Consider the following 23,124-nt stretch of genomic DNA (forward strand, 5'->3'; position numbering starts at 1 on the left):
ATTAGCCTCTCATTGCCTTGCTTGAAGAAACACTGTGAGAAGAGGTTAGCTCATGGCTTTGGAAGAAAGTTTGGCAGTTTAAAGATGCATGAAAAGGATTGATTTTTAAGCTGTTATGTGAGTAGTCAGGGTGTCTTCAGTTAATTTGGGGGAGTTATAAAGTTGACATGTCTATATCCAGTATGATGGAGTTCTACGGATTTTTTAGGATTTGCTTGAAACTAAAAAAGGGTAATTTCACATAAATGATCCTGTTTTTTTATCCCTCTATAACAGCGATAGCCAGGGCCAGAGCCATTAGGTCAGGGATCTCCAAACTTTTTCCACTAAGGACCCCATACAGAAATATACTTTAATATCCACAAGACCAGTTATATGACATTGATTAATTCAGAAACATAATGAAGGAGGAGCTGGGGTGGAGGTAGGTTACAAGAGCAGCTTGCAGAGAGAGTAGATGAGAAGTGATTGGCCAACAGCGTACAGAGCAAATCAGCTGGCTATCAGCTGACGAGGGCTTGTGCTAGATCAGCTGACTAGGATATTATTAGTACTGCTATTTGCTGCCGAAACTCACCAGTGAGTTAGAAAACAAAATATTATTATTTTGTGTCTAATTTAAAGTTTATTTTAGGGACTTTCTACTCAGTAGCTACTGAGGAGTTGTGCAGTAAATATGATCTTCCCTTATTGGCAAGAACAGCAAGAGCATAAATCTCCAACCAAGCTGTTCAGGTAAAGTCACACCTCTATACTAAAGTAACAAACGCAGCATAATTGACAGTGTTAATTAAACTCATAAGAGTTCATTTTAACACTTTAACAGTGTCTATATTGGTCCATACTACATATAGTGAAACTACACCTTTTTCAAAATGTTAAGTATTTTACAGTATGCCAGAGCTGCAGTCACTTTTGAAAATCTGTTGCAAGGCGGGTCCCCTCTGGCAAGAACAAAGCAGAAAATCAGTCTCATAGCTAGACAATGCATGCTGATGAATATGCTCTATGAATCCTTTAAGAGCACCTAAAGTCATAGGCGTGAACTCTAAATGAGTGGATAACGTCACTCATGGTGCAAACTAAGGCTGAATGATTTGGGAAAATAATCTAATTGCAATTTTTTCCCCACAATATTGCAATTGTGATTTGATATGCAATTATTTATAAAGTTCCTCATCTTATTTATTTTCCAGCAAACACAAGCAATAAACAGCTCTATATTAGAACCAACACAATATTAGATTAAACACGGGCTGAATAATTTTGAAAAAAAATGTAATTGTGATGATTTTGACTTGGATTGCAAATTGTTGTATTGAAGGGAGTGATAATTTTTTTGTCATTCTTATATTCAATAAGAAAAAAATGTACAGAAATGAAGAAAATGGGATTTTTGTAGAGAATTCTAAAAAATGGCCGTAGAATTGTTGCATGAAATGCAGTGCATAATAACATCTCTGCTGCAAAAAAAGTAAACTGGTATCCGACAAAATTTCAGGTTCTAGAAATATTGCACCTTCTGCGATTTCAAAAATGCAGCAGGCCATATTGCAATTTAATCTAATTGTCGATTAACTGCCCAGCCCTAGTGCAAACCAGAAACATGAGCAAAAGAACCCCAGCAGGGATCACTGTACAACACATTTTGCCTGTGACCTTTAAAATCAGAGCAACTCATCCCTGATTCAGAGTGGACATTTGTGCAGAATTTAAATACAGATAATTAAAGCATTCTTGAGATATTGCATCAATCAACCTGAAATCACAACACATTCAGCACTGAGTATTGCCTCTACAACTGCATAAAAAGTGGGGCTGTTGGTTGAAGCTGCAGTGTTTAGTATGATGAAATTGGAAATGTTAGACTCTTAAATTTCTTTGTGAGTCTGCTTAAACTGAAGCACTTCCAACCTGTATCATCAAAAACCTATTCAAAGACTAGAAAAATACTCGGAGAGCGCAGACCTCCACCATTAGCCCTATCTCCCAATAGTGAAGAATCCTTTAGAAAATTCCTCGATCCAGACGGTGATCCGGATCACTCCCAAAATTGAATCAGCTCTTCCTTGCGCCATTTCTGACGTTTCCTGAAAATTTCATCAAAATGCGTGCATGACTTTTTTAGTTATGTTGCTAACAAACAAACTAACAAACTAACAAATCCTGCCGATCACATAACCTCCTTGGCGGAGGTAATAAACATCATTTCATTCCCTTTCTCAATTTTTGGTAGCCAATTTTAGATTTTGTGGCACTTATCTGAGACCTTTTGGTTCTTTATTAAGACTGTTTTTATTCAATCTTATTTAAAAAAACAGGTCAAGTACATGGAGTAATTAAAAAGTAGCTTGGGTGACAACCTGAGTGACAGTGGATCACACTACGCTCTCAGTAAATATTGCTCAAAAAGAAGAAAATGGGATTTCAACCATGGATCAATTCACATTGGGTGCTCTGGTTCCAGCAGCAGGACAGTGTAGGAAGGATTGACCTAAAATAAACCACAGTGTGTGATCATTCAGAGAAAGAACATGTCACCCGTAAAAGTGTGGCAGGATTTTTAATCGTTTTTTTGTCAACAATAGGAGAGGGATATACAGTATCAGGCTGCCAGTAACCAGGCTTGTTAGATTTCATCTTTCAAACTGATCTGTTTACAGTGAGGATTATGTGGAATATAACCAACCTTCTCCTTAAATGTTTACAGCTTGTTGCTGTTATGCTTGTGATAATGAATCTCCCAGTGGGATGGTATGATGAAACGTGTGTAGGCGTTTTATTATTAATATTCTCACTAAGCAACTGCTGAAATGTATTTTTGAGCACATTTGATATTCTCTCCAGGAGTTCATCCAACATGTGGACAGGTCAGACAGGAAGACGTCATGTGGTGCCGTGCAGAGAAGAAACAGGCCTTGTCCAATACTCACACAGCTGTTGACGATGATAAAATATGAATCCATCATGTCTCTGGTGGGAAAATATTTGCTTGGTATTAACTGCCAAATTACACAGAAGATATTATGGTAAATGAAGCACTAAAACATGTATAAATGAATCCAAAATGATGTCAGAGTGGGAGGCTAGGTGTGGTTTCCTCACGTTCAGGAAAGGGTTTTTGTACCATGTAAGCTGGTAGTTGTTTATGTGAATATGGAATACTGAGGGCAGATTAAATATGTCTTTGCAAGTCTAAAGCCCTTTACCCAGTCCATAAGATGCACTTTTAACACCTATTTTTCATCCAAAATGTTAGCTGCAGTTTATGTAATGCAGCAACTCATACCAGTGTAGGGTGCTAAAACATACGTACATGATTATTACGGCACACTTGTGCAGCTGCCACTGTCACACACTGCACAATACCTAACGTGTACACAGGAACACGTTCCCCCTTTTTTTTACCTCTAGTGTTCAAAATCTGTCCGATTGTGAGGACATTTCCCACACACAGGTCAACCCACAGATTTTCAGCAGGATCCAGGGCTGGGCTCTGGCTGGGCAAGTCCAAAGAGCCTTTTTTGTAGATTTGGGCGTATGCTTTTAAAGATTATCATGCAGAATAGCAAATTCATCTTCATTTTCGGCTTTCTTGCAGACGCCAGAAGGTTTTGTGCCAGAATTGACTGGTATTTGGAAGTGTTCATAATTCTCCCCACCTTAACTAAACTCCCCATCCATCTGGAGAAAAACAGACCCAAAGCATGATGCTGCCCCCACCATGCTTCACCCTGGGTATGGTGTTCTATTGGTGATGTGAAATGTTGTTTTCTCTTGTATTCACGCATTTCACATCTGGCTATGGGGTAGGGCCGTTCTGAGGAAGAAAAATATCCAAGCCTGGCTAAATTTTGCAAAAACATTCATCAAGTCTGCCAAAAGCATGTGGGAAAACCAAGCATGTTATGGTCTGATGAGACCAGTGTTGAACTTTTTGGCGATCTTTCTAAAAGAAAAGCTTGACATGAAAACAGTATTGCACTTTTGATATTAAATACATGATTTACTACACTATTTACAAAATTTTCAAGGAGGTTAGCAACTTTGCAAATCACAATTCACAAAAAACTGTCTTAGGACAAAGTTAAGGTAAATGTGGTAAATCATAAAAGAAGAGATCAAACTGGGCACCAGTCTGACTCAGTTGGTCGAGAAGGCCTCCATATACAGAGTCTACAGTCCTCAACAAACTAGTCAGAGGTTTAAATCCTGGTTTGCATGCGTATCTTCCTCCTCTCTCTGTCTCTGCATTTCAATTTTCTCTTCCTCAGTTGTCCTATCCAATAAAGGCAAAAAATCCAAACTGATCTTAAAAGAATTAAGCTTTCACTTTGAAAAGAACCACACTCATTTTTTAATCTCAAGCTGAAAATTAAAGTATTCAGTTCTTTTTTTTTTAAATCTGAAACATAAGTTCAATGAACTCCAAATTCTAAATGTGCAGCTGTTTGTTAGAAAGATGAATGTTTTTTGTGGGTTTTTTTTGCAAATGTTGCAATAAAGCAAAAATAATGATGAAAGTTGCAGACTATGACTGATGAGAGATTTTTGTATCTCAATGGGAATAAATTGTGGTTAAATAAAGGTTAAATTAAAAAAAATAATAATAATAACCCTGGTAAAATGTAAATAAAAACAGTGTGCAATGATTTGTAAATCTCATAAATGAGACACAATAAGACAGACATTTTGAATTTGATGGCAGCAACACATGAAAAAAAGTTGGGAAGGTACAACTAAAGGCTCAGTGGTTCTAATGAAAAAAGCATTTTGCAACTGATACAGTTAATTGGCAACCGATCAGTAATATGACTCGGTATAAAAGGAGCCTTTTTGAGATGCAACCTCCCAGAAGTAAGGATGAGCAGAGGTTTACTAGTCAAAAAACTGTGGATCACAGAAAAATATCCCTCACTGTACAACCTTGAAGACTTTAAATATGAAGCCATCTATTGAACACAATATAAAAATAAAATTCAGAGAATCTTTAATAATCTCTGTGCACAGCGGCCACAAGGCCAAAGGTTTATGTTGGATGCTTGTTACCTTTAGGCAATGCATCAAAAACAGGCAGAATTTGCACTGGAAATCACTGCATGAACTCTGGAACACTTCCAGAAAACATTGTCTGTCAACACAGTTTGCTGTGCCGTCCACAAATGCAAGTTAAAGCTGGATCACGCAAAGAAGAAGCCATATGTGAACACAATCCAGAAATGCTGATGTCTCCTCTGGGCCAAAGCTCATTTAAAATGGACTGAGGCAAAATGGAAAACTGTTCTGTGGTCAGATCAATCAAAATTTGAAATTCTTTTTGGAAACCATAGATGCCGTGTCCTGTGGACCAAAGAGGAGAGAGACCATCCTAGTTATCAGCAGTTCAAAAGTCTGCATCTCTGATGGTATGGGGTTGCATTAGTGCCTATGGCGTGGGCAGTTTACAGTTCATCTGGAAAGGCACTAGCAATTCTGAAAAGTAGATAGAGGTTTTAGACAATGTCTCTTTCAGGGAATACCTTGGATGTTTCAGTGAGACAGTGCTAAACCACACACCACATCCATCACAACAGCATGGCTTCACAATAGAAGAGTCCAGGTACTGAACTGGCCTGCTTGCAGTCAAGACCATTCACCAATAAAATAAACCTGGAACAACATAAAATCTGGCAAAGAAGATCCAGGACTGCTGGGCAGCTGGAGTCCTGCATCAGACAAGAATGGGACAACCTTCTTATTCCAGAGCTTCAGCAACTGGTCTCCTCACCTCCCAGACATTTACAGACATGTTAAAAGAAGAAGGGATGCTCCACAAAGGTAAATATGGCCTATTACAACTTTTTTGAGATCTGTTGCTGCCACCAAATTCAAAATGAGCTAATATTTTTCATGAAATGGTCAAATGTCTCAGTTCTACATCTGATATGTTGTTTTTGTTCTGTTGTGAATAAACATGGGTTTATGAGATTTACAAATCATTGCATTGTGTTTTGATGTGCATTTACACCATGCTCCAGCTTTTTTGGAATTGGGATTGTACATCTGTGATCCAGTTGGACTGAAAAACAGAGGTTGTTTTAATCTGCTGAGTTGAATGAGACATAGTCTGCCTGGACCTCCTGGACACTGATGTTGGCTCATTGTTACAGCCTCTAAACTTATCTCATGACAGATTTTATTCGGCCTTTTGATATAAAAACATAATGTTTTAGTGTTCTGTCAAGCAATTAGAAATGAGCTGTTCCTCCAGCGTTTAGTTTGATGATTGATGAAAGGAGGTTTTTAAAGTTACATAGAGAAAATTTGTTGAAACATCCAAAGGCTTCAAAAATCCCAGAATTCCCCTCATGACTCAGTATGGCACTCTGAACTGAGATGAAAAATTGACTGTGAGCTTTTATGATCATTTGGAGGTGCTGTTGAGCACAAAATCAGGCTGTTGATCCATCTCTAAGAAGCGTCTGTTTCATTAAAACCTCATTTTGCATCTATAATCTCCTTGGCAAATTTAAAATTCCAAGTTAATTGAGTAGCAGTGCTGGTTTGACTTCTTGTTCCTCTGAATCAAGTCTGTGATATCTATACATAACAGATGCTGCACATGCAGTTCTGTTTATCCTACAATGACTGACTGTAGAAGCAGATGTGCTCTCACATGTGCAGTTGGCACATTGAGTCTTTGTTCATAAATTGTTGGGTGCAAATGGATGTCAGAAGCTGTCAGAGCGAGCGTGTTTGTGCTGACTGTCATGGTGTTCAGTTATACAAACAGTCACAATAGAGGATCATCTGCAGGTTATGTTCCATTACATTGCTGTGTCTTTAGATTAGTGGAAAAACAATGACTAAACAAGTAGAAAAGCACCACAGTGACAACCAACCTCATCTATAAATGTCACGCAGAGTTACAGGAGTGTTTGATCCCATTAACAATGATGTGAATCATATTCTCTAGCCTGTATCATATCCAGACATCAGAACAAATGAACACCTGTAGTAGATTAAGGTACCATGTGTTAGAGATCTCCCTAACACTCGGAGAGAGATTATTTGTTGGAAGCATCCTTCTAGTTGAGTTCAAAGACTTTTAGGATCAATACAAAGGTGCAGAAGTTGTTTTTGTCTCCATTCTAATGGTGCTTTTACTCTGATGTTAGAATATAGTCCAGAATGGTCAGGAATATTCACTTTGAGCAATTCTGCAGGGTAGACTTGTTGGGAGTCTACATCTGTTGATAAAGAGGGGCTGAAAAGGGTATCAGAAGCAGGACATAGCATAAAAGAATCACCAGGAAGTGGCAGACAACACAACAGAGTCTGATGCTCTGATTAAACGTTTTTGTTTTTATATCAGTGCTACTTGTAGTTTTATACATTCAGAATACCCACAGTTTTTATCACGTTTTCCAGGAGGAGACAAAACAATAAAGAGCTAAACATAGTTGACATTAAAAACCATTGAAGTGTAAGAGTAGATGACACTAAAATGTTTGCAGTTGACTATCAAACATTCAGAATCAATGGTGTTCCTCTACTGTGCAGGTGCTCTGTCAGAATACAAACAAAGTAAAGGTTAAAGAGGAGATGCTTTTATGTGTGGTAAAGCTGCATGATTCAGTAGTATTCTACAAGTATGTTTAGTAAATGGTATCATGACTCTACTTGCTTGATAATCAAGGAAAATAACCTTGTAAACCTGACTCCATGTCTTTCAGGCAAATCCATCTCAAAAAGCTCCAATCCACAATGTTTGTGCAGAACCAGAGACTGTTCAGACCAATCAGCGTCATTTAAAGAGAACAAAGTGGCAGTGACGGGTGGGGTTTGTGCTCGAAGCCATTTGCAATGGCTGCCTCCAGTGCAGTGAATAGCTCTAATGTAGCTCTAATGTAGCATCAGTCTTACCAGAACTACACTATGTTTCTTCATGGAATGAATAATAAAAACAACACTAAAAGCTTTTCATGATGTATTGATGATATGTATCTCCTGATACAACATCTACTATACAATGGCTGCTTGGAGTGATTAGCTCGGACTTAGCCACATGGCAGTTTTGCCAGAACTGGACTACATTTCTTTATTAAAACAAGGGCAGAAAGCTTTAATGACAGAAAAGATGTTTTTGCTCTTCTTCTGGTCTGCTTCCTCATGGGTTTTCGATCGTTACGGGTAGGGTTTGCTGGTGTACCCAATGGCTGCTGCTGCAGTAGCTATTAGATCAGATGTTTGCTGTAGAAAAGTGGCAGTTTGATCAGATCTGACCACATTTCTTTTTAAAACAAGAGCATAGGGCCACAGTGAAAGCTTGTCTTGGCAGAGATGTCTATGCATGTTTCCCGACCCACCCTGGCATCAATTTTGTTCACCCAAAAGCTTCACCATTAACAATCTATGGCTGGGGTAGCCTGTCAGCTCAAGAGAAGTGCGTGCGTACAATGTAATTTTGTCTCTGTCATGAATGTGGCAGACAGACCCTTTGAAAAAAATTCTGAAAAGTCCTGCAGCTCCCAGACACTTTCTCTTGGAGCTTTCCTAGATTAATGTGAAGTATGTCCATAGATGAAACAGTCTATCTGGCATGTCAGGTTAATGCAGGTCACCCAAAGAATTTCTGGAAGATTTGCCCATGTGTAAAAAAACTAATTGTAAAAATCATGTTAAAAAGAAATTTGGGAATATAAAAAAGTCAGGAGTAAATGTATGAAAACAGCTGTAAAATGCTGAATAACATTAGTTGGTCTTGTCACCTTTATACAGCAAAAGCAAGCTCCTAAATAAGGCTTTGGAAAACACGAACAGAACAAGAATATCTCCTTAGCTAAGTTACCATTGCTGATTCATCACTGAGTCAGCCAAATTGAATTAAAGATAGGGAAAGTACCATTCCCCTTGAGCTTGGACCTCCAAAACACCACATAACAAACATCCACCACAGCTGAAATAAGCTCTTAGTGCCCCAACAATTAGTTCTCCTGATACAACATCTATTTAAAATCATAACAATGGGGAAAAGCCTGATTAGTGTCTGTTGACCATAAGTGACCCTTGCTCCAGATCTTCCTCCTGCCCTCTTATTCTGTCTCCCCCTTTTCTTCCAATCTGGCACCAAGAAGACACAAGGCTGTTTCACATTATGAAAGGAGTCACCCTCTTCTGTTGGTCTCCTAATTGAAAACAGCTTATAAAGAAAATAATTTAATCCTCAGCACATATGGAGCTCAGACTTGTGACGACAGGTTTGGTTTATTTGAGGCCGTATTTAATGATGAGGTAAGTGTATCTATTTTGTCCATCAACCTCAAACTATGAGCACATTTTCTCATTGTTATTTTAAGCGGACTGAGTCCTTGTTGAGATGTCCTTAGATGATTTCTGCCACTGAGTCTAATAATCGTTACGGGCAGATGTTCAGTTGGCTTTAGGCAGCGACTGTCGGCGTTATCGGCCATGATGTTGTTTCTTGGTGACTGCTTAGGACAGATACACGATGTAAATCTCTAATCCAAATGACCAAATTCTGAGACATTTGATGTAAATCATCCCTTTACTTTTCTCTGTTTTCTGTTTACAAGTGCTAGAGTTTTACCATGATTAGTATATTTTAGGATGAAAACTGAAATATTTAAAGGCAACAAATTCAGCACACTTTATGGTAGGTAGTGGGCCTGTATCATTATTAGTATTCATCCTGAATGGTTATGGTTGAACGCCACAGTTTGTCTGTGTAATTTCTGACAATTCTTCTACTCATTTTTACCACTTGTTTGACAACTTAAACCTTTCTGCTGCTTTTTAGCATTTTTGACAATTTTTTACCTATTTTTGCCACTTTTTTGGAGCTTTCAGCCACATGTAACCCATTTTTGCTACCCTTTTGCCCATTTTTGCTATTATTTGGTAATTTTTTGCCCCTTTACAATCCCTTTTAAAACCTTTTAACCACCTTATTGCAACTTTAACTTATTTTTGCCACTTTTCTGCCATTTGTAACATATTTTGCCACAATTTGTATACTTTTAACCCATTTTTGACACCTTTTTTGCCAATTTTTGTCCACTTTAACCTTTATTTGGCCACTTTTTTTTGCCCAATTTTGCTCTTTTTTATCACTTTTAACTAGGGCTCAATGATTTTGAAGAATAATCTAATTGTGATTTTTTTCTCCCAAACATTGCAACTGCAATTTGATAGGCGATTATTCCTTAACTTTCTTTTATTCCTAAACAAGGACTGTACAACTCTTTACCAATATCTAATTCTGATGATTTTTACTTGTATTCCAATTTGGATATGATTTGTTACATTTAAATGTTTTTGTCATTCTTATGTTTAATAAGAAAAAAGTGCAAAAATGAAGAAGATAGGATTTTTTGTAGATTATTCTAAAAGAATGGCACCTGAATGATTGCATATGTTATGCATAACATTTCTGCTGCAAAATTAAGTTTAAACTGGTATTTTGAATCAATTTTCGATTAATTGCCCAGACCTACTTTTAACCCATTTTTACAACATGTAACTCTTAAGGCCACTTGTTACCCATTTTTGTTACCTTTTTGACACTTAAAACATGTTTTTTGCCACTTTTAACCTAGTTTTGGCCACTTTTTGCCGATTTCTGCCTATTTTTTTTTTCTAATTTTGCCATTTACTGCCTAATTTTGCCAAGTTTTTTCATCACTTTTAACTCATTTTTTCCACCTTCCAGGCACCTTTTGCCAACTCTATGGTTCCCCAGTTGGCTGGGCCTCAGAAAAGTCTCCCCTTCACCCCCCTTATGTACCACCTTGACTGTAACATTATTCAAAAAGGCTGTTTTGTATGGATATGAAATTGTGTGCCTTGAGATTTTGGCTTGACCTTAGGTGTGCCTAGGGCGAAAAAAGTTTGAAAACCCCTGATCTACACTCCAGCATAAAACTAAGTTAACTTTAGACCTATCTGAATGTCAAACACATGTTTCTCCCCCTCATTTATTGGTCATGAGTGAGCTTGCGAGACAAACACATTTTAAAAGTAGATCACTCTCTTAATTACAAAGTTTTGTTTGTTTACTAGTTCAATGTCACACCTCATTTCCCTTCATAAGCAGTGATATAAAACGTCAGGCCTGTGTCTTCAATGTCTGCCCACTAACTCTTAAGAAATGGCTCTGAGGCACTTCTAGCACCTCATTATTTAGTTTGACTGCAGTTAGAAAGTAAAGCTGGGAGTAAATGTTAGAGCATGGCGTGCTTGCACTGGGACATTCACACAGCCAAATGTTTGAAGGCGTCGGCTGATACTCTTAAAGCTGTTTTTGGATAATTAATTAGCTACAGAGACACTCCACATCTTAGTGATGTTTGATTTGTGGTGTCTGTGTCTGACCATTTCTGTAACTATTGACACCACACAAACTTTTAATACTTTGATTTGTCATCCAAGAAGAGGTCAGAAGGTTTAAACTTTTCCACTTTTGTCATTCAAATGAAAATCTGACAGATATCAACAGTCATAGCAGTATAAAACAATGCTGTCTCCTCCACACCTTATCCATGTGAACAGTACAAACCAGCCATGACCCTTTTCAACCCCTGTCTTTGTTGGTCAGTACAGACCGTACAGAACTGTTGCCAGCAGCTTGAAAACACTGAGCAGCTCTCATGTTGGACCACTTCAGTCCAGAGTTAAATGTTTGGACAGCTAATAGAGGGGCTGGCATGAACTGTGATGGAGGAATTCACATTACCCTCAGGATATATTGTAACAACTTTCCCCCCAACTTTTCACATCATTATTGGAATCCATGCTGGAATTTATTCAAGAATGATAACTGCAAAATGTTTGCAAAACAAAACACATTGCCTTCAGCTTTAGGAGAACTTTATTTGGTACTAATTAGTAAATTGAAGCATGCTCACATGATAGAAATGGTGATCATTGAACCACAGAATGTTAACGCTGTCCATTTCAGGTGGTTGCAGAGAGATGGTTGCCATTTTTCTGTAGCAACCTCAACACATGGAGATGAGTAACCTCAACTCAACTGCTAAGACTGAAGTCAAACATGTTATAAATAGGGCAGTTACAACTACTTGCATTGATGGCAACTGATAAAGTTCCACAATTATGGCATCAATTTATTTTAATTGCTTTATTGTCCCTTCAACACACCTTGGCTAAGCCACTGCAGCGTCACCCTGCAGCCAGAGTGACCACTTTTAATTTCTCATTTCACTTAAAAAAACTCACAGACAGCTCAGTGAACACATCAAAAGTCATCTGTACCATGTGATGTCAAACATTTACCCTTTTACTGTTCCAGTATTTCCTTTTCAATCCATAACAAGTTCCTTTTTCCATGGGTACATTTGTATTAAAATCTTTATATCTACCAAAAAAGCAGGTCTTTTTCCAAACGGGACGCCTATTACCCTTACAGTAGAAAAATCCCATATGACTCAAAAACAGTTTTGAAAGTACTGGAAATAAAAAATGTGATGGAATGTATGCGATTAATTTTGATTAACTCCCGAAATTCTGGGATTAATCGTGATCAGAATTTAAATCCTCTGGCAGCTCTAGTTAAAACGTTTGGTTGTCTGAAAAACAGACACTACAGATTGATAATAAAAAATTTGATGATGATGATGTTTAATGACAGATTTAACAGTTTTGTTCTTATAATGTATTGTGTCCAACAAGATGGCCAACTCAGAGCACCACACACTAATAGATTCATTCATCAAAAATCAAAAAATTCACTCAAAACTCTAAATCTTTCACAGTCAAACACGACTTTAGGATAAACGAGCGAGCTGTCTGCTGCCTGCTACATCCATCGCGGTTGCAATTTTGATCCAGCTCCCTCCCTTGTCTGTTCATTTGTTGTTTGTTTTACATGACACATGTTATTGCCATAAATAAATAAGTTGTTCCTCCATTACTGATGTCTCTCTAACTTAACACTTCATATTTGCTGTTGTTGCCATGGCTGTGTTTGTTGTGCTTCCTCCTTTGGTCAGCTTGTTCCTGATTGGCTGTCATTCCATTCCCAGGTAACAATCCTGCTTGTGCCAACTCGCCTGTTCCCAGTCTTCCCTGCAAACAACAGGATTTCTGGTGGTAAATATTGTTTGATATTTTCAATCTCAAATCAGAACTGCTCCAATCATCTTCTAAGCAGGTTGTGGAGGGTAAAATCATTCTTTTTTTAAGATGTATTTTGGGGCTTTTTTGTGTTTCTTAGCAAAGGCAGGATAGTGGATAGAGCCAAAAACAGGATGGAGAGAGTAGGGAATAACATGCAGGGAAAGAGCCACAGGCCAGATTAAATCCTAGGCAGCTTGTGTAGATGGGGCACGACCCAAGCTAGTTCATCTGCCTGTAAAATCACTCTTAACTCACCACACACTCAGGAAAATCTGGCAAGATAACCTCAAGTGCCATCCAATAATCCGGCCTCTAATAACTCCAAGGGAAAATATCTGGCCCCTTGTGCATCTGAATGCACCACTATTTTCATCCTTGTGGCCATCTAAGTAGAAGGATCCTCCTCTACAGTACATACACCAGTATGTAAACATTGCTGAAGCTGAGTTCTAGGTGGAATTTCTCTGATTTTAGCGATTAAAATAGTGTCCTCGGTGCTGTGCAAGAGTCCAGTTTATAATATCTCTGCTATTCTGTGGTGTTAGGTCTTGTAAACATGGCTGGTTTTGAAGAAATTAAGAATAAAATGTCCAGTGCTGCTGCTCCACGTAGTGGTCAATGCCACTGTCTTTAGCTCTTTTTGCCCTCCAGGCCTCTTTGCTAGTCACGTGACTGAAATCTATGAATTGTTAACATGCATCGAACATCATGCCAGTCTACAGCTCAATATCCAACCATGAACTGTAAAGCTCTTGGTCATCCTCAGTGAACATCCTAAATAAACTTTGTCAAACCCAGATTAATAATCTCACTTTGTTTGACATCAGTTAATTCCCCTGACAGGTCATTAATGTTTCCATAAAAGTAAAAAGGTTCAATCAGTGTCAGTTCTGGCTTAAATTTGGTCTATCCTTCCTAATTCCATTATGTCACAGAAAAATAACACCAAAGATTTTTTTTTTTAGCAGAGTAACCCTGAAACTTGGATGCTGAAAAGAAGAATTTCCTCCATTGTTCTCCCAAACACTCAACACAATCCCCTTGTTGGATTCTGCCAATCGTTCATCCATTCCTGCAGTGACCGTGTTTTTCTGGTGATGGGAAGGCAGACCCCTCAGAGCTCCCTGTGGGGGGTCAAGGTCCATTACAATGGCCAAACATCACCCTGCCCGTTGTTTTTGTTAGCCCCTAATTACAAGACCCTGAGCAATGTTGATTGTGACAGTGAGCACATTCATTACGAGCGTCATTAGCAGAGTCATTAACACCGAGGGAGCACGTTAAGGAGTGTATGGAGACAGTTATCTGCTGTTGGCTTTAGGTAAATAAGAGGCGGGATATCTTGCGGGAAGAATGAACGTACAACAAGAAAACATGATTGGAGTGTAATAGCAAAACAAAATTGAAGCTAAATTCTTGATTTCCATGCTGCACACCATGGCAGTGGGAAGATTAAGTAGTAGATTGTTTAAAGGGGAGTATTTTGTCAGTAATAACTCTTCAAGATTCAATATATATGGATCTTCAATCATTGAAACACAACTAAACACAACTAAAAAACACTAACAGACAAGAAAAAGTCAACATATGTTTAGCCTTTTTGCCACAAATTTTTAAATTCTCTCATCAATACACTCTTACTTTACCACCAAATTCTTAATAAACATGAATCTTGTGTTTATTAGATGCTTGCTCAATCATGCTACAGCATTTATTTACAGATTCCTAATTGATCCACTTTCTGCTATTGTGCTTGCTAATTGACTGCCAATTACATCATTAGTCTGTTTTGATAAGGACTTAACTGCCTGAGATATCTACGCCACTAATCTGTGCTGTCTGCCACGGAGAATATGTAAATGAACAACAGCCATCCAGATTCCAGGCATCTAGTCTGAGAGAGAATATTGAATGTGAATAAAAACAGTGGATGCAAATAGTTGGAAGCACAAATCTAATACTTTACTCTTAATTGTGCGCTACTCAAAGATGGAAAACCATATGAATTGTAATTTCTATACAGTGCACTTACTATGGCTTAATGACCTACAGATTATTGAACATGGTAGCCTGGAGGCTTGTGGTCTAACTTAAATAATAGAAGTTAGAGTTTATAGAAAAGTGCCCTACATTATGTGAGCTCAGGGTTAAAATTAGTCCCCAAACTCATTTAAATATGAAGCTAACAACAAAATACTAACCATGTAAATGCTTTTTTGCCAATTGTATTTATTTGGTTTGGACTAGGGTAGACTCCTGGATAGCAGAGAAACAGCAGTAGCTTGCCCATGGCGACGACTATGTTGATGTCAATAAAACTCAACTTTCATTTCTGCTATATTGTTAAAAGGTGAAAAGAAATACATTTACAATCATGAGCCCAAAAATATCACACATTTATGAAGAAGAATAACACACTCTTTGAAATTTAACTCACCCACACTGCTCAGCATGGATGAACAGGATGCTGTCTTGGCCATTCAATCAGTCTCAATCAATATATCTTTTATAGCGCCAATTTATAACCAAAGTTACCTGAAGATACTTAACAAAGAGGGCAGGTCTAGACCAGTGGTTCCAAACCTGGGGTCTGGGCACCCCTAGGGGTGCGCCAAAGAGCTCAGGGGGGGCCCAGACCCTGTCTGCTCTAGTGTGCCAAAATTTGATATACATATACATGTATGCATTTTTTTAATCATGATGAGAAATATAATGATGATGTACCACCGTAGAATATAAAAAGATAAGGAAGCTCTGTTAATTTATGTCAAAAAAGGGCAATTTGGGGGGGGGGGGGGTTTCACAACTTTATTAATAGCTTTTCATGATGACAAAAAAAGATAATTTCCTTAATTTCTCTAATTTTACAAAGGTAAAATTTTAACATCTCACAGTCCCCTACCATCTCCAAAAGAGACAGACAGATTAACAGAAAAGGACAAATAAGTAAATAAATAACAATACTCAAAATATTTATAATACAGCAAAAACACATTTAACCAAAAGATGTGTAGAAAACAATGAAAAACCACAAACAAAACGTAATAATTATCAATTATCGATAAACACAATTTAAAAAACTATGTTAAAGTGTGTGTGCGGCCACCAACAAGCTGCCCTTGTATAAACTTGAAATATTTGAGATTTTAAAGTTTTAAGAAAACAAACTTAGGACTTCAGAATTTATACAGCAGTAAATTAACAAGGAAAACTTGAAATTACTGACGTCAAAAGTCCTACATTTTGACTTTAGAAACTCATAGATTTCAAGTTTTTAGCATCATCGATTTACAATGATGAAAAGTCAAAAATGTGCAAGATACCAAAAAAATAACCTGTGGTTTGACTTTAAACTTTTGAGCTTTATAATATCAAAAATTCTATGTTTTGGTTCACTTACATTTAGAACTTTCAACGTTCAGGAAAAAAATAATCTTGTAAATATGACTTTAAACTTGAGGGGCTGAGCTCTTCTCAGATATGAGTAGGGAAGGCCTAAGGAAAAAAGGTTGGGAACCACAGGTCTAGACAGTACTCTTTGCTGTAGACAGAACAGACTCACACTCATGTTGACAGCCATCTGCTGAAGCCACACTGGGCTATAGCCACTATACTCCTGTGAGGCCTGGACACGGACTGTACTCCTTTGTGACAGCTTCTCTTTGGCGCATCTTGGGGTGTCGTTTGCAAGACCACGTGTCCAATGCTGATGTGCTCAGGAGGGCGGGGATGGAAAGGGTATCTCTAGCCGTATTTTGAGGAGAGTTTTTCTGAAGTTAGTTCAAGAAGAATAGATAAAAACTAACTAATCCAGGATAAAAATGTAATTTTGCTGCAATGCCTAATAGAATGGCTTTGACTCCCAATGAGCCTGACTCTGCCCGGGTCTGAGGTGAGGGACAGGGAGCTTTGTCTGAGCCAGCTGTTGAGCCATGCCAAGCCAGTTACACTTGGACAGAGAATCTCATCTCTACCATGCACTTCCATAAATTCCAGCAATATATTAGCAACTTCTCTACTGCTTTCCCGTAACTTAAAAGCTCTCAGTTTAGTGGATTTAGTGCCAAAATCATGGTGATCATCCTGATTTTTGGGGTCTTCGTATTGATCAAACATCAGTGTATATGTACGATAACTGCCTGTTGTGAATAACTAGTATAGCTGACCAAGTTCAGGTAGGAAGAAAGTTGTTTATAAAATAAAAGTAAAGGCAAGTTGTTGCCTGTGTCAACCTTGCAACAGGAGCAACCATTTTAAAGCTTACTTCACTACAGTTTTGAAGCATTTGACCATTTGTATTGCAAGTTTTTTTTCTTAAACGTATTACATGGACTAAAACTAGAAAAGCACTTGGAGAGCGCAGACCTCCGCCATTAGCCCTATCTCCCAATAGTAAAGAATCCTTTAAAAAATTCCTGGATCCAGACGGTGATCCAGATCACTCCCAAAATCTAATCAGTTCTTCCTTATGCTATTTCTTACATTTCCTGAAAATTTCATCAAAATCCGTCCATAACTTTTTGAGCTATGTTGCTAACAAACAAACAAACAAACCCTGCTGGTCACATAACCTCCTTGGCAGAGGTAAAAATTAATACAACAGTAGTTTATGATTGGTTCAGAGGGTTTGTAATATCTTTTTTACGAAGAGACATAAGAAATTGTTGAACATCAAATTTGACAAAGCAAAATTGAATCTAACTGTTTTCCTCCAGCGTTTTGTCTCCCCTGCCATCACTCCCCCGTCTCCCCCAGAGAACTAATGGCTGATGGTAATTACATTTAATGAGATCATGGGGTCGTCTGCAGGGTGCACTTCTGCAAATTGCTCTCAGCATGGGGTCTGATGTGGGATAGGGTAGGGGCCAACGGGGCAGCCCAGGTCAGTGTTTGCTCAGTGTTTGGGGGCCAGGAGTGTCACTCATTTAGAGGAGAAACATGTCATGCATTTGTCTGCCTTTGTCCTCCTCATTTGTTAGTCTGGCACAGATAACCACACAGAGGTGGTGCTTGTCTCGGCTCTATTGTGTGAAGCTGTTGTCAGCCCATCACGTCTGTCCACCCCCTTCTACCCCTCTCTCCCTGCTTTCTCCCTGCTTCATGACTGGTCATTTTGCCACTATTTTCTGTCTGCGGGGGGCGACCCAGGCAATTTAGGTAATCCATTAACAACTAATTGTCTCCTCCTACCCTGTTGTTTGGACAAACAGCCAGGTGGGGGGAAGTAAAACCCCTCTGACCTATAAAAGTCATACTGGGTGAAGAAGCAGCCACTGTCACAGTGTGGATCACCGCTGCCCTGACTCTCTACATTCTCTGGGAACTTTAAACTTTGGATTTCAGCGTGGAGTCAAAGACAAGTGGCTCTTTTATTCTGAGTCATACTGTCTTTGCGTTAAAGCCTCTCACTTCATCTTACTCTTATTTTTGCTGGTCGAAATGTTGGGAAATCTGTGGATGCTCTGCCTGGCTCTCTGCTTCTCCTGGACTGAAGCTCGGATATGGGCTTGGATGCTCAACATGCCTCACAGCCCTCCAAAAGAAGGAGCAAAGGCACTTAGAGAAAACGCTTCTGGAGCCAAACCAATCACGGTAAGATACCACTGGATTCCGTGCATGAATACTGTACTTCTCATGATATGATTAATACCTCTTTATCATGTGAGTATCCATCTGTTCGTGCAGTAAATTATTCTGATATTCCAGTATAAGTCTAACATTTACTGGCTTAATTGAAGCATGAAAGCATAAGCTTCCATTCAGTGAAGTTTTAGTATGCGTGCAAAGTGCAAAGGTTCAACAGTATTCCCTCCTTTCTCAGGCTGTATGCGATCAGGATAGGGCCTGTGGACGTGGCTTCTCCTGTGATCGACACTTTGGCCTCTGTGTTCCTCTCAGAGGTGAGGGCCAGTACTGCCGTAGAGATGCTCAGTGTATCCGTGGACTCAGCTGCATGTTTGGGAAGTGCCATCGCAGCATCCCCAATGGCCAAGAAGGTAAGTCATACCCCAATAAAATCCCTTCAGTCACATTAATTTATGTTGTTTTTGAAAATATGCTGCAACTAGATCTAAAATAATCTGTTTCCTTCATCTAGGCGCCAGGTGTAAAGTTGACAGAGATTGCGGTGAGTCCATGTGCTGCGCCCGACACCATGGTGAGCAGGTGTGCAAGAGACGTCTGCTTCGTGGAGAGAGCTGCTATGTTCCTGATGGTGGCCTGGCGTTCAGCATCAATCAGATTTGTCCTTGTGATGAAGGGCTGCTATGTAGAGGAAACAGTGAAAAACACCGGAGAGAGTAAGTATACAACCAGGACACTCTTGTAAATGAGATTTGTAAACTCAGTGAGGCTTTCCTGGTTAAGTAAATCTAAATAAATAAATAAATAAATAAACAAATTGACCAACCAAGGGAGGTCCTGAATTCCTTGATAAAAGACTTGAAGCATTGTTATAAGAATTAAGCTTCGAACCTAATGCCTAATATTTAATTTTTACAGAACTTGCCCTAGAAACAGCCCAGAAAGTAAAATAAAGTGTTTAAATTGCATCCTACTATTTCTTACTTTGATAGTAAATGGTGAACACAGCCTAATATCTGTTCGTCTGTCTTTCAGGAGAGATTTTGTTTACCAGCCTGAGCTACCAAACTGGACCTGCCAAATCCCCAGACACTGACTTCAGCCTCAACATTAATGTTATTTATTATGTAAATATGCTAAATTTGATTGTATATAAAATGTATGTATTTCCAAATATGTTATATCACAACATGTTCTTATTAGAGATTTATAGCAAGCATTGTTCTTATTGTTTCAGTTTGTATATTTTGACAAAAGCACTATCGTGTGAAGCTGAGCTCAATGTTTTTTGTGTCTCATACAGTATCTTGATCCTGTATTTGTTGATCTGTTATTATGTCTGTGTATGACTTCACCTGCAGTTGATAGAATAAAGAAAGTCTGTTCTAAAAGCAGCCGTTTTGGAGATCCTTCCTAATTATTACTAAGAGCATAAAACCTAAAGTGTGTATAAGAACAAGGTTTTGCTGCTCTCTTGTGGAGATTTTATAGGGAATGTGTCATACAAGTTAAGATAAAGCACCCATAAATAAAAACAAATCTTAACTTTTCTGTTGAGAAAAAGGTTTTATTTCCTCTTTTAGATGATATGTATTTGAAACTTCAAGGTTAAGTGGTACTCGACTCAAATAAATGTTACCCATCATGCAAAAAGTGCTCTTATGATATTTACACTGAGATATAATTTTTTTTTACAAGGGATTCCTGGCCAAGATAGCGTGCTTGGCTATTTCTACATAAATAAACAACAAACCATAAAAAAAATACAAGACAACACAAATCAACAACATGCAGCATTTAAACATTCATGTACTATCAAATACTTAACTTTCAGAACTAATACTGTGCTTGTGCTTTATTCATTCTCAAATATCATTCTTATCCATCCTGGCATTAAGTTTGAGTCAAGGTAATATTATTTTTGGATTTTTCATTAGTTTTATTTCGTTTTCACTTTCTGGGTTCAGTTTCGGTTTAGTTTTATTTGATTTTACTGCTGGTTTGTTGGTTTAGTTTAGTTTTTGTTTTACAAGAATGCTTCGTTTTAGTTTAGTTTTTATTAGTTTTATTGTTGGTTTTAGTTTTTGTCAGATACATGTCAGGGCTGAGTGAAATTCATACATCTTTAAAAACATATCCAAACAGGCTACTCTCCACTTATCATTTATTTATTTAGAGATGATGTTTGAATACAACTCCAGACATAAAACTACCACTGTGTGAAGTCTTAACCAATCAAATCAGGCAATTTTACACTCCTCAAGCTTGGATGTAGGTGTTAGTAAGTAGGGTTATGTCAGAGATTAAAACTAAAGATATTTTGTCTCTTTTTTAAATTTTATTTTAGTTCGTTTTGTAAGTGCACTATACAGTTTTAGTTAGTTTTTGTTAATTGGTAAAAGTTTTTATTTAGTTTCAGTTAACTAAAATGATTTTTGAATTTTAGTTTTAGTTTTTGTAGTTAGTTTTAGTTTCTGTGGACAGTGTTGAATGCTGCTCATAATGGATTATTTGCACTAATTACAGAAGATGTAAAATTGAATATTACCATATCGTCTGCATAGAAATTAACCTTTGCATCAGTTACGTTTCTACAAACATTTTTTCATATAGATTAAATAGGACCCAGTATGGACACTTGTGGGACACCTTTTTGAATATATAAAACAATAGATGATGGGCCATCAACTCTCAGGCACTGCTTTCCACCACTCAAATAATTTTCAACCATTTTTGTTTTTCTTAACAACAAACATATACAAATGTAAAAATATAGCTTCTTGCCATTTTTTGCCTAGGGATAGAGTAAAGAGGGAACTTTGAAAACCAAACTAAGTTTTTAAGATAATAAGGTCACAAATTAAAAGAAAACGGTGGTTCATAAGAATAAAGTATTGTTTCAGGAAGAACCCTCCTACAATCTAATTCCCACAAAAGAACTTTATTTCTCTGTGCCAATATTAGGCAACAAATATCTGCTTCATGGAATTACAATTTCAACATATTGGAACATGGTGTTTGCTTTAGAACACTTTAGAGGGAGTGCATATTTCCCTCTAAAGATAAACTGTGGTTGCAGTATCACCTCACAGGACAAGCTTGACCTCATTGACACATGCACACAGAGTCTGTCCTCCTCTGAGCACGTTTCTTGGATCTCAGGCCGTCGTTACCTAACATGCTGGAATCTTGCGGCTCCTCATTGTCAGCTTTAGCAGATGCTGTAATGCTAGCTGTCCCCTGACTCGTTCATAGATCGGTATCTTCTTTGGAATACTCCTTACAAATTCCCCTGCAGCTCCATTTAGATGCTAATCGTCTGCAGCTCGCCCCTTCAATTGATGGGTGACTTGAATTGTTCTGAGGAGGACATTAGTGTCTAACCTCTCTGGTATCGTTTTACAGCTCTCATCATTTAGTCTTTACAGGGAGGTTTTTGATTGCATGTTTTAAACCGAAAAGAATTCAAATTTAATTTTTCATTTCAGCCTCCGTACCTTTCTGATGAAGCCATGGTTTCCTCAAGCCTCCTCAGATTCATGTCATTATAATTTGATTTAAGAGTCAGAATATGACAAACTGTAAACTAGAAGACACCATAAGCATTCACGTTTAAAATTAAAGCTATAAAAGCTTAACTTAACAAAAAATAATAAACAATAGTAGGAACGGACAAATAACAGCCAGTCACTCACAGCCAAACATACAAGAAACCAAAGTGTTATCTCAAAGCACAAGACTCTAAGAAACTTGATATTACTGAATGCTGCAAAACACAGGCCTCTCATTTCCACTTTAGAACACTAGTTAGTAGTGTATGCTGCACTTATCTGATTTGAAATCCCATTTTGAGGCCATCTATACATGGATGTTTGCACTATTTAGCTCCTTAAATGGTATTCTGTTCCAAAGAATTAGCCCTCTTTGGTTAACTGGACAAAAAGAAGGAACAGGGTAGGCAGGGTTTGTTTCTACCCCTTAGATTTGGCTTTTGCATGATGTAAATATGATGTTACACTTTTGTGCATCTCAGAAAAAAAGGTATATGTCAAAGGATTTGTTGGTGAAGAAATAGTTTTAATTTTGGGGACTCCCCTAAGTGCAAATGACATAAAAAGGTCAAATTTGTTTGTTAAAATGTCTTGGGACCATCTTTGGACCAGAGGGTGGTATGCACTACTATTGTCCTCACACTATAAAATACAGACATAGGTTTAGGCACTGATGATGTTTTGCATTAACGGTGCATGTTAGGCATTTGAATATCAAGTGAATCCTCGGTTCTACGACAATGTCTATGTCTTCAGTGATGACCTGGTATCAGAACTCAATAATATGCCTGTTAAGTAAACAACAGCCTAAACATTATTTACATTAACTTTTTCTTGTGTGAAGTAACGCTAC

The 23,124-nt window shown here is 38.0% G+C and overlaps 1 protein-coding gene across 2 annotated transcripts in view; it reads left to right on the forward strand.

The window, feature by feature from the left end:
- The window catches only part of LOC121528378 (dickkopf-related protein 3-like), a 49,471-nt gene extending 29,510 nt beyond the window's left edge, over nucleotides 1-19,961 (forward strand). Inside the window, exons 4-8 of one of the 2 annotated variants that reach the window (XM_041815817.1) lie at nucleotides 13,044-13,110; nucleotides 18,632-18,729; nucleotides 18,959-19,133; nucleotides 19,235-19,436; nucleotides 19,756-19,961. In XM_041815817.1, coding sequence (XP_041671751.1) covers nucleotides 13,044-13,110; nucleotides 18,632-18,729; nucleotides 18,959-19,133; nucleotides 19,235-19,436; nucleotides 19,756-19,816 — 603 coding nt within the window. In that variant the 3' untranslated portion in view covers nucleotides 19,817-19,961. Of the gene's footprint in view, nucleotides 1-13,043; nucleotides 13,111-18,347; nucleotides 18,730-18,958; nucleotides 19,134-19,234; nucleotides 19,437-19,755 lie in introns of both variants that reach the window. The other variant, XM_041815818.1, reaches the window with a different exon arrangement.
- Nucleotides 19,962-23,124: the final 3,163 nt, after the last annotated feature.

Source organism: Cheilinus undulatus, linkage group 20 (genome assembly GCF_018320785.1).
Source record: "Cheilinus undulatus linkage group 20, ASM1832078v1, whole genome shotgun sequence".
NCBI classification, from domain to species: Eukaryota; Metazoa; Chordata; class Actinopteri; order Labriformes; family Labridae; genus Cheilinus; species Cheilinus undulatus.